Source organism: Gordionus sp. m RMFG-2023, chromosome 1 (genome assembly GCF_954871325.1).
Source record: "Gordionus sp. m RMFG-2023 chromosome 1, tfGorSpeb1-WG-v2, whole genome shotgun sequence".
Lineage (NCBI taxonomy): Eukaryota > Metazoa > Nematomorpha > Gordioida > Chordodea > Parachordodidae > Gordionus > Gordionus sp. m RMFG-2023.
Genome location: NC_088775.1, coordinates 18,998,785 through 19,011,245, shown reverse-complemented (window position 1 = coordinate 19,011,245; position 12,461 = coordinate 18,998,785). Strand labels below are relative to the sequence as shown.

The 12,461-nt window shown below is 26.1% G+C and overlaps 1 protein-coding gene across 3 annotated transcripts in view; it reads right to left on the bottom strand.

Moving 5' to 3' along the window:
- Nucleotides 1–261: 261 nt before the first annotated feature.
- Nucleotides 262–12,461, bottom strand: part of LOC135931563 (protein scylla-like) — a 29,391-nt gene continuing 17,191 nt past the window's right edge. For 2 of the 3 annotated variants that reach the window (XM_065468784.1, XM_065468783.1), the window contains exons 3-4: nucleotides 11,692–12,217; nucleotides 262–840 (exon numbers count right to left, since the gene is read on the bottom strand). In XM_065468784.1, the coding sequence (XP_065324856.1) occupies nucleotides 705–840; nucleotides 11,692–12,217 (662 nt within the window). In that variant the 3' untranslated portion in view covers nucleotides 262–704. The remainder of the gene's footprint in view (nucleotides 841–11,691; nucleotides 12,218–12,461) is intronic. The other variant, XM_065468782.1, reaches the window with a different exon arrangement.

The following is a 12,461-nucleotide window of genomic DNA, read 5'->3' as shown; positions in this document are numbered from 1 at the left end:
TAAAATAAGGTGTATATTAAAATTTTATAGGGTAATAGCAAATATATTATATTTTTGGTTCTTTAAGATTTTGCTTGTTTGTTTTTGAGTTTTTTTTATATAATTTTATAAATCTTTTTTTTTTATTTTAAATTTGATGATGATAAAAATACATTATACAATAATAAATTATATCATCTTTACATTATACAATAATATATTACATCATCTTGCTAAGATAAGAATATAAAATTAACAAAATAGTTTAGGTTTAAATTTTTCATAAGCAAACAAAAAAATTCTAAGTTATTACAATATGAATTATGAATAATATGAGGCTTCTTCGTTCTCATAGTTATAAATATTTAATACAAAATATATTTTTCATGAGTTATCATTTTGCATGGGACAATAATATTCTGTAATAAAAGAAAAATCAATGCCTTAAATATAATAAATATAAAATTTTTATTTGTATTTCTTTAAATTATAATCTCTGAAATAATATTTAGTCTTTGAGTTAAAAGGGCTACAAAAAACATACAAGTAAATTATAAATAAGATATAAATACTATAATGAAAATTTTTATCAAATATAATGTTTTTTTAAAAAAATAACTGATTTTTTAAATACTCAATGTAAATTTTTAAAAAATTAACTAATTTCCTAATGAATGAATCTATATTATTTAATATTTAAGTATAAAAAAATATAATAAAATCTATTATTCTTCAGCAGATGTATCATATTCAGAAGAGCGGAACAACCGCTTCTTACTAAGAGTATACTGTGAGGATATTATAATAGGAGCTATTTTGGCTAATTTTTTTGGCAACATATATTTCAGCTTAGTCAAAAATCTGTGGGGGAGGAGGTTAATAAAATATATATGAAAGTCATTTAATATAATAAAAATAATATAATGAAAAAGTATGTCCAAATTGTTCTTATCGGTATCCCTTAACACTGTCATAATCATTCTATCATGTAATTAACTTCCTTGACAAAATGGAGAGCGCTTTAGAATAATAATTGTATAATACAAAATAGAAATTGCTCAATTAGAATTTACTTTTTTCAAAATTTACATCTACAGATGTAGCGATGCCCAGTACAAAAAAGCTTGCTGAAATAAATGGGTAATTATGACAAATCGACCAGCGATTCGGCCGACCATCTCAAAAATGAATGAAACTTGGCATGTTAGTTATTTATTTTGTAAATGTTAATAAAATCAAAATTTTAGAGTGCTAGCTCAACCAGATCCAAAGATATATGCCTTCAAAGTCGAAAATCGCGAAGTGCTTGATTTCATTAAATCTTATTATTTTAAAAAATACTTAAGATAGAGTTATAAATTATATATCATTTTATAGCACTTAAAATTTTACGTTGGAAAATATAAAAAAAAATTTAACATTGTTAGGAATGGATTTTTTTTGGGTGTTAATATTCACTAAAAATGTTTATTACCTTTATATTAAACGATTTAATAAAAAATCTCGATAGCCATTTTTGTTTTTTTAATTTTATTATTTTTAAATAAAAAAATGCAATTAGATGGTGTTATATTAAATTTTTTTATAGTATATAATTTTTAATAAAAATATGAATAGTATTGTTATCAGGGGTTCGAACCGAACCGCAAAACCGGAATGAACCGTTATGATTTTCTGAATCGTAACCTTAACCGAACCGTTATGAAGAAAATATTAAAAGAGCGAACCGAATCGTTATAAATATTTTGAACCGGTTTTAAAAATAATTAATTTTAAATTATTAACCTAAATTTAAAATTTTCCTTGGGGGCATTTTTTAAATTGGTGATTTCTTTTCAAATTAAATATTTCCATATTATCAACATTATATATCAAATTAAATATTTTTATTATCTACATTATATATCAAATAATACCAGGTTTGTTGTTTTTTCTTTAAATACTTAATTTATAAGAGATTAGATAAGATATCTTAAAATCAGACATAATTATTCTTGGCTAAATTAAATTTTTTATCTCATTATAAAAACTTGGATCATAGAATTTAAATGACAATAAATAAAATAGTCAGCAATATTTTAATGATATAATAATTTTTTATTTATAATCATTGTTTTTTTAAATTCAGAATTCTAATATTATAAATTATTTATTATTATAATATGTTAGTTAGCATTTACCATTATCATATATGCAAAATAAAAAAATGATTAAAGAATGGCATTTGTAATGAATATTTTTCTAAATATGTATTTTTAAATAATAAAAATCTTACTATAAATGGTTTAAATAAGTTAATTAACATTGCATTAAATTATTTTTATACTTTTATTTATTTATTAATGTGTTTTATATTTAAATAAACTTACAGTGAATTAAAAATAGGAATTACATTTTGATGTTAAACTAAATATAAATACTATAGTTTAACTTAAATTACCTATTCTGTCATATTATATTAACATCTAACAGAAATAAAGTACTGACCAATTTTTATATAATATTGTTTTACAATAATTTCTTATTAATTGATATATTCAAAAAAAGTTTATCTTAGTTTATATAGAATATATCAGAGTGGGTAATTTGAATTAAACTATACTAGTTATATTTAGTTTAACATCAAAATGTAATTCCTATTTTTAAATGTAAGTCTATTTAATATAAAACACAAATAAATAAAAGTATAAAATAATTTAATGCAATGTTAGTTAACTGAAGATTTATAGTAATTTTTATTATATAAAAATACAGATTTAGAAAAATATTCATTACAAATGCCATTCTTTAATCATATTTTTTTTTATTTTGCATATATGATAATGGTAAATGCTAACTAACATATTATTTTAATAATAAATATTAGAATTCTGAATTTAAAAAAAAATATGATTTTTCTAAATAAAAAATTATTATATCATTAAAATATTTATTGCTGGCCATTTTATTTATTGTCATTTAAATTCTATAATCCAAGTTATTTAAAAAAATAAAAATGAAGGTAAAATTGTTTCTATTAAGCTTTTTTATTTATTCCATTTATATAATAAAAGATTTTCATCTATCATCATATAGCTTTTTAGTTATCTATTAAATGGTTCGGGAAAAGTCAAATCCTTTGCGTTCCTTTTTAAATTAGATATCATAAAAAATCAATCTATTTGTAAAATAGAAGATTGTGGTAAGATCTTAACTGGAGACCATGCTGCAAATCTTGAACGACATATAGAAAGATTCCACAATAGGGAATTCAAATTATTAAGAAAAAAGAAAGAAAATTTGACTATTAAAAAAATTCAAATAACGAAAACTGCAAACCAGTTTAATACAATCCAAGATGCTTTTAAGTCCAACACTACTACAATACAAATCAATATAAATAAAGAAACTTTAATCCGCTCCGTTCACGGTAGGCCAATAAAATCAATAGAAGACAAAGAATTTCGAAATATCATAGATCCAATAATTATAGGATTGGGTGGAAATTTAACTATCAATTCGGAAAATATCGCAATAATATTTAAAAAATGGCGTTAGATTTTTCGGAAAATATAAAAAAGGAAGTGTATCAAAAACTTATTTCGTTAAAATTAGATATAACAACTAGATATGATAGGTCCATATTGGGGATCAATATTCAATTTATAAATAACGGAAAAATAAAATTAAGGACTCTATGCATGAAAGTGATTAAAGAACGACACACATCAGAATATCTTAAAAAAATTATTCTAGATGTTTTAAAATAATATGAAATAAAAATTGAGCAGATTTACACAATAACCACCGATAATGCAGCAAATATGATTAAGTTAATTAAGCTATTAATACTACACGATGAAGAAGATGATGACCTTAACGATTATTTAATTAATGATGATTTAAATAATAATGATATAATTCATGATGAAAATAAAGAACCTTTTAATATTGAAAATATTAATCTTGCATCAAATGCCAGACCCATATTAATAGGTGTTAGATGTGCTTCACATACATTTCAATTAGCAATTAATGATTGCATTAAAAATTCAAATGAAATTGTCATTATAAATAAAGCAAGAAACATCTGCAAAAAAATAAGAAATCAGACAACAATGGCTATTCTCTCAAAATTAAATTTGAAAAAACCACTAATAGATTGTTGCAAAAGATGTACCTCTATCTATTTAATGTTGGAGAGATTACTAGAGTTAAAAAGCTTTTGCCAAGAAATATCGCTCCAAAGCGATCAAAAATGTTTATCAGAGAATGAATGGGAAATAATTGGTGACATATTAAAAGCTTTACATCCATCTTATGTTTTGACAAAATATTTACAAAGTGAACAATTGACAATGGGCGATTTTTATGCTGCGTGGATCAAATGTCTCATGCAAACGAGTAAAGTAGACACTCCATTTGCCAGACTTTTAGTTTCTACGATGAAAGCATGAGAAATAAATTTTAAAAATGAAGTTTTTTGCTCTGCTATTTATTTCGAGCCTAGATATAATGTATTTTTAACTTTTGAAGAAAGAGAGATCGCCAGAAAACATCTTTGTAAAAATTGGAACTTGATACAAAATCTAAATAATCAGAATATTGAAATTCTAAATACTATGCCTACGTGTTCGTGATTTATTAAAGTCGCATGAAAGTCTTAATAAGAATAATTCTCAGGGCATCGAAAATTATAATAAATGTATAGAAATAGAATATATAATTCGGTCATTTGATAATATAGAGAGATTAGAAAAAGATACTATCTTTTGAATTATTGGGAAAATGTAAAGAATAGTATGCCAGAACTTTATAAGTTAGCTATAACTGTGCTAGCAGTTCCAGCTACGCAGGTCTCCGTAGAAAGAGCATTTTCAAGCCTTAAGTTTATACTCTCTGCGCAGAGAACTAAATTAAATCCTGAAATATTAGAAAATATTTTAGTTATCCGTTCGAATTCTCTTTTTAAACCTAAATAGTATAGTATACATATTATTTTATTGATTATTGTATTTACGCATGTTTGTTTTTATCTTATTTATTTATGAAATAAAAAAAAACTAATTTGTCTAATTTATATTTCCTAAATTTAATAAAAATATCTATTAGATTATCATGGATAAATTAAATAAGAAATTATAAACTAAAAAGATTTCTCTAAAATTAATATATACATGGTTAATGATTAATTTTTTTTAAAATTAAATTTATAAAAACCGGAACAAACCGAAAAGAACCGTTATAAATTATAAACCGAACCGATATGATTTTTTTTTAAAAAACCGAAATGGAACAAAATTTTTATAAAATTTTAAACTAAAAACCGGAACGAACCGAACCGTTATACTAAACGGTTCAAAACCCTGATTGTTATTAAAATTAAAAAATCAATTGAGTATAACCAAGAATGATGTCCTGGGTCGATATGTAAGCAGGCAGCCAATACAGATATTATTTTATTGACGCTATATTGTAAAATAAACATATTTAAAAATTTTTATACACAAACAATATAAAAATAAATACCTTTTGTTTTAATCTTATCCCATTTTGTGCTTATTAATAGAATTTCTTGAAACGATTAATTGGATCTACTACTATTATTATTTGATTAATGGGTAGCCTTTTTTTTCCGCAATTGTGCAAAAGGATGGTGATGGTCGATGGGGATGTAAAAATGTAATATATATCTCCTCAGTAATTTCATTCTTTTTAAGTACTGTGGCTAACAACCAAAAATCGTCATAAACACATGTTACGAATCCTTTAATATCGGCAAAAGACAAATTGCAAAAGCCAAATTATCGGCATTTGAGATATTGTTAATTTGAAAGTCCTCTGCATAATATATTTTTGATTTAAGTTTACTTACACTCAAAAGAAATACAGCATGTATTTCCCGAGTTCCTGGAATCGGATGAGCTAAATTGAATCTTTCTCGTAGTTTAATCTCTTGTAAATTTATTGTTCGTTGGTTATATATGTAAAATTTACTGATGGCATGTTTTGTTTTGAAAATTAATATAAATCAACTGGCGTTAAAATGTGTCCAGAACTGATGCGCTGAAGGCTTGAACGTGCTGTCTTTTTAATGTTCCGCCAAGGCCGTTTTACATGGACCTTTTCCATGGGATGTAGCTGAAAATGCCATTCAGCTGCTACACCAAAATCTGATTCATGGTAACACAGATTTATAAAAAAATTCTGTTTTTATATTGCGCAGCTGATCCGTCAGAGTAGTAATAAATTTTGTTTGGCTTTTTGCTGAATTGATTGGTCAAAAATTTTATCATTTTAGTCTAATATAAATGTACTGCAATAACATTGTGTTGAAGTGAGTCTGATATTACCATATAATTCAGGTTTTCTATATTGCCCTTATTATAATATGCTATCATAGGATGGATAGTGGCTTGATTATTATTCCAGTGGAATCCTTGAACAGTGTCTTGGATTATAGATGCATAATTTTCAAAGAAATCACAAATTATCATAAATTCATTTGGTTGTAAAAAATGTTTAAGTTATGAAATATATGATGATTGATTGGTAGCGATGATAGGTATAAAAAAATAAAATAAGCTGATAAATTTTCAAATAATAACGATAGTAGATCCACAACAATGAAAGGATATATCTATAAATTATGGCCTTAGGAATTTCTATTAATAAGCTCGAAATTATAATAGTTTGAATATAAAATTTTAAAATATGTTTATTTTACAATATAGCGTCAATAAAATAATATCTGTATAGGCTGCCTGTTTACATATCGCCCCAAGACATCATTCTTGGTTATATTCAATTGATATTTTAATTTTAATCACAATACTATTCATATTTTTTTTATAATAAAAATTCAAATAAAATTAAAAAAACAAAAATGGCTATCGAGATTTTTCATTAAATCGTTTAATATAAAGGTAATAAACAATTTTTAGTGAATATTAACACCCAAAAAAAAATCCCTTCCTAACAATGTCAATTTTTTATTTTTACAGGAAATAAGTAAACACTTGAAATTTTTTGATTTTTTTAAAATATTTTCCAACGTTAAATTTTAAGGGCTATAAAATGATATATAATTTGTAACTTTATCTTAAGTATTTAAAAAAAAACAAGATTTATGAAATCACGCACTTCAAGATTTTCGACTTTGAAAGCGTATATCTTTGGATCTGGTTGAGCTAGCACTCTAAACTTTTGATTTTATTAACATTTACAACATAAATAACTAACATGCCAAGTTTCATTCATTTTTGAGATGGTCGGCTGAAAATCTCGTTTTTTTGATCGATTTGACGTGGAATCACCCAAATAGAAAACATTGACGAGTATGCGTTTGTAAAAAAAATTCTGGCATTTTCATCTACTTAACCCATGCCTATGTATTTTATCTTGTCGTTATCGTTTTAATACACACCATCAAAGCTGTTAAAAAATATCTAGATAAAGATATTGAAGATATATTTTTTTTATTAATCATGTAAAGTGTGCATATTGCCAAAATTAAAAATTATTCGTTACAACGGACATAGCCATAAATATTGCCCATATTTAAAATAGTAAACACTTTTGGTGAATAAACTAAAATGCACTTGTCATTCGCAAAAGCGAATTGGGTTTTTTTGAATAGAAAATATTGATTTTTTTTAAAAATAGATGATAAAATAAAAATCAAGTTAAATATCATCGGTAAAAAATTTACGGAACAACACAGTTGAGCTCTGCAAGAGATGTCGGAAACCCATCCTGGATATTAAAGACTATTATCTAGGGCTAAGGGATGGCGTAAGAGGTGTCCGACCCCACAAATAAATATTAAAAAAAGGGGAGTTGAATGAAGCCTGAAAAATTTGACTCGTAATTATTTATATCATAATTATTCAGTATGCGATTCTATTGATATGTTCATCATTAAATTTGGTAAGGCCATAGTTTAATGGGTATATATACTGATTCATTTTTTGCATTTTAAATGAGCGCGTTTTATTAAATTTAATGATCTGATTTGACCGAAAATGCATTCCTATATTTGCATATACCCACCCAATAAATTTCAGACAATTTTATGATAAACTTTAATTTCTAATAATTTTTTCCTATAAATTGAAATTTCTTCAAAAGTTCATTTTAAAATTGTCTAGATTTATAGGGTGGGTATTACAAACCTACTGGAATGTATTTCCAGCAAAATGAGATTTTTAAATTTAAAATAACGCGCTCAATTAATGATTTAAAATGCACAAAATAAAACAATACCCAGCAAACTATCGCCTTACCTTATATTCTTTAGAAATTTTTTCTATATATAAACAATGATAGCATCTTTTTTCGATATATCAATCATAAATTATTTTTTTTGAAATTCGATTGTATTTTAACTTTACTACTTATATTTAAACTGAAAAATTTTATGTATACAAACTAAATAAAATGCAACTTTATATGAATACTGATTAGATTATGGGGGGTTAAATATACTTTTATTTAACCCTTTCGTGCCCGACATATTTCCCGTGAACAAAAATTTTTTTTTTCTAAAACTGAGTTAAATAAGACTCAAATAACACATTTTCAACGTTTTTTATTTTAAAAAGTGTATATATATAGAATTATAAAATGTTACCAATTGTCATCATTGGGATATTCTTATGTAAAAAAATATACAATTTATTTTGAATGATAAGAAATAAAACAATTGCGATTTTTATTTAAACATAAAGATATTTTACATTTTAAACATTCAAATCTAGTATAACCATTTTTGCAATTCTTGCATCTTTGTCTGTGAGCCGCAGAGGGCCAATGCCCTATTTTATCGAATCTAATATCTGGGATTGGATGAAAACTATTCACTTTCTTTTTTCAATCTTTAAATTATGTTTACCTTCTTTTCCATAATTTTCCTTTCCAGCCATCATTAATCCTTTAGTTATCCGAGCTTTAAACGCTAAAAGAGATATATATTTATCATCTTTCTGTTTGATGTGGCGTCTATAGAGTAACCACGAATTCACCACACAGGAATCTAATAAATGAAAGAAAATTCGCATGTAAAAGCGCTTCCATTTTATGTCAATTCTGTATAGTTCAATTAACATATCATGGAGATCCACTCCGCCCATACCAGCATTATAATCTTGAATTATAGCCGGAATTTCGACATTAATAAAAGATTTTTCAGATACCGACCATCTTTTCGTTCGTGATGTGAAATTTATACCCATAAATGATGATATCATGATAACCGATTTGTTATCAAACCATTTGCAAATTATAATATTATTATTAGAATCCACTTTATAATCAAGGGACCCTCTTCCTTTTTTCTTTAAGATTTAATCATCAACCAGATGGCATCCTAATAATCGATTAGATCTAATGGTCCCCGACATGATAAAGCCATTATCTTTGAGCGCAACTGCTAAATTATATGAAGAAAAAAAGTTATCCATGTAAATTTTATGATTTTTATGTGGGGGAACAGTTTCTAATAGTCGTATAACAATATCTCCGCTAATTCACATCAAAGTTTTTTTTTATATTTGTGCATTTTCCTAAATATATTTCGAAATCATATAGCATTCCAGATGATCCACATAAAGCGAAAATTTTAATTCCCCATTTATGCGGTTTTGAGCTTATATATTGTTTAAATTCACATCGCCCTTTGAAGGGGACTATCATTTCATCAATTGATAATTTTTCCTCTAATTGAATCTTTCTCATGTTCATTTTTAATGCACTAATAAATGGTCTTAGTTTGAAAAGTTTATCGTAATTAGGCTGGCCCCTAAGGATTATATTATTATTATCATTAATATGAAAGTATTTTCTCAATTCCAAGAATCTGTTTCTTGTCATGCATTGAGAAATTTGAGGAATCACTGTCTCTATAGCCCAATATTGCCTTATTGATGGCAATTTAACAATGCCCGTATAAAGGTGAATTCCGAGAAATTTTTCAATTTCACTACTTTGTATTTGTTGATTTGCCAGATAATTGAAAAGAATAAAGTTTGCTCTACTAAATTGTTAATAATATAATCGTCTATAAATTTTTTAAAATATTTGTAAGGCGAAATTTCCTTATCAGGTGGAGGCAAAAATTCTTGTTTGAATTCTGTATTATATTTATGTAAATCCTTATTTCGCCATAGGGTTTTCCTATTACTTGGGATAATATCATTATCATAATTTTCCAGTTCCAACCCAATATCTGGTAAAATATCATAGGTCATATTTAGATCAACTACTGTGGCATTTTCAAAGTCATCATCCTTCTCAATATCTACATCAGATATATCTCCCTCTGGTATAATACATGTTGAGGTCATCTAAAAATTATTTATAAAATTTTTAAAAAAATATAAAATAAAATTTTCACTTTCTTAACTTTTTACAAATATTATAGTGGCTTGCTAAATGGAAAATAGCCTATAGTCAATTCTTACTATATCATATTTTCAATATTTAATTTTAAAAAATTTATGGAAAAAATTACATAAGAAAATCCCAATGTTCCCAATTTAGATTTTCTTTAAAAAATCATATAAAAAATAGTTATTGTTAATTTTTTTTTTACTAAACATGAAATACTAGTAATAATCTATCATAAAAATATTATTTACCTTTGATTTATATATATTTATACAGAATGGTAATCGATGTAAAAGTGTAAAAATTTTGGCGCCTAAAATACCTAACTTTGAACTTATATTCTGATATAATAAAATAATAATTTTGACAGGTTAATGATAAAATATGAAAGAATAAATATTGTTTTGTAAATTAATGTGTCTAAATAGCAACCATTCGTTTTTTAAATATAAAAATTAATTGATTAAAAATTTTGATGACAAATGATCTCGCTGGGCGCGAAAGGGTTAAGGTGATAATATGTGAATAAATACACATAATTTTTAATTGTTTCCTAGATTTTATAATATTTAAACACATATAAATTTTTTTTTATTCGAGCTCGGGTTGGACCTAAAAAAGTGTGCTCGGACTTGGGTCGGACTCGGACATAATTTTGTTAAAATTCGGGCTCGGGTCGGGCAGCTAAAATTCACTTCGCAGGGCTCTAAGCACAGTCCTAAAATTAATTTTATTCATTCCAAAGTTTGATGGGCGTTAAAATTTAAATTATTATGAGTAAGGGGATTGAAAAAATATAATATTAAATCTTTCGATTATGATAGTCGCTGTGTTTACCCCAAGTCTAATCAAGTTAAAAAAAAATTTCATGCTGTGTTGATTGTTTCTATTTCTTCAATATTAATCATTCCCCTGCATTTTATTTTCGAGGTAAATTGATTTATAGCTCTACCGTTACTCTGGTTGTGTCTGGCGACAAGGTAATATACTCTGTTAGCCCTTCCTTGAGAATAAAATATCATTATGGGCCCAAACATTTGTAATAATGTCCTTCTCGACTCTCCTGATTGATTACCCAATCTCCATTTAGTAAAACCGTCAAAGAAGTTAAGGAAGATAAGACGATAGGGCGATTACGACAAATTTCTCAATTTTAGCATACAAAATTAGATTTTCTACATTAAAAATTAAAACCCAATTTTGGAACTAATTGATGATATACAACCTTTAAGCTTGTTTAATTATTATTTCCCCACCCAGAATATATTCACCATATTTATAATTTTTATTTCTATTCTAAGCTTCCAACCCCCTACCCACTCTTCTTATTTTATAAAATATTTATACTTTTGTTCGTCCTCTCTAAGAATGAGCTCCATTCTATGAGTGGTAATCGTATCAGGGTCACAAATAACGTGCCCCAGAGTGTAGCCGGTTCCACTGATATTATTAAGAGCCAGTTTAACCCTAATAACACAACCTCGTAAGCCGTAGGGTTCGCTTTTAGACGCTTCAATAATTTCCTTAGAAGCTGTTTCGGCAACCAATCCTGGTATTTTCAGGTTGAGGTATTGCTGGATAGAAAATATTCCATCCGAGTGGGGGTTCATTACATTGTTCGAACTAATATTACCGACGTTGATGTCTGTTAAATTTGCGTTTGAGGAAGAATTAGACAGATAGGTCAACTGAGGAGTAGCGTAATGAGGGGAAGACCGACGCCTACGAAAGTTGAAGAGGGAAGCATGAGGTAAGTGAGGAGAGGGATGAGGGCTAGGAATGGTGCTATCCAAATGAGAATTAGGCTTATTATGTCGACTAGTCGATTTGAAGCGTTTTAGAGATCCGTCCAAGCTATTCACTGATATCCCATCTAATTTTTTTTTATGAAAAAACAATTTTAATAAAACAAATGTAAATATTAAAGATAAGATTTCACATTTATAAATTATTTTTAAGAAATCAGAAAATGAAATTTAAGGAAATGAGCCAGATAATTTTTGTTGAAAAATATCAAATACGAATACAAGACCTATTTCAATATATAGAAGGGGGGATTAATCGGCTAAGTTCCCAGATTGTAAAACTTATTTATATAAGGGTCATTCCATAATAAA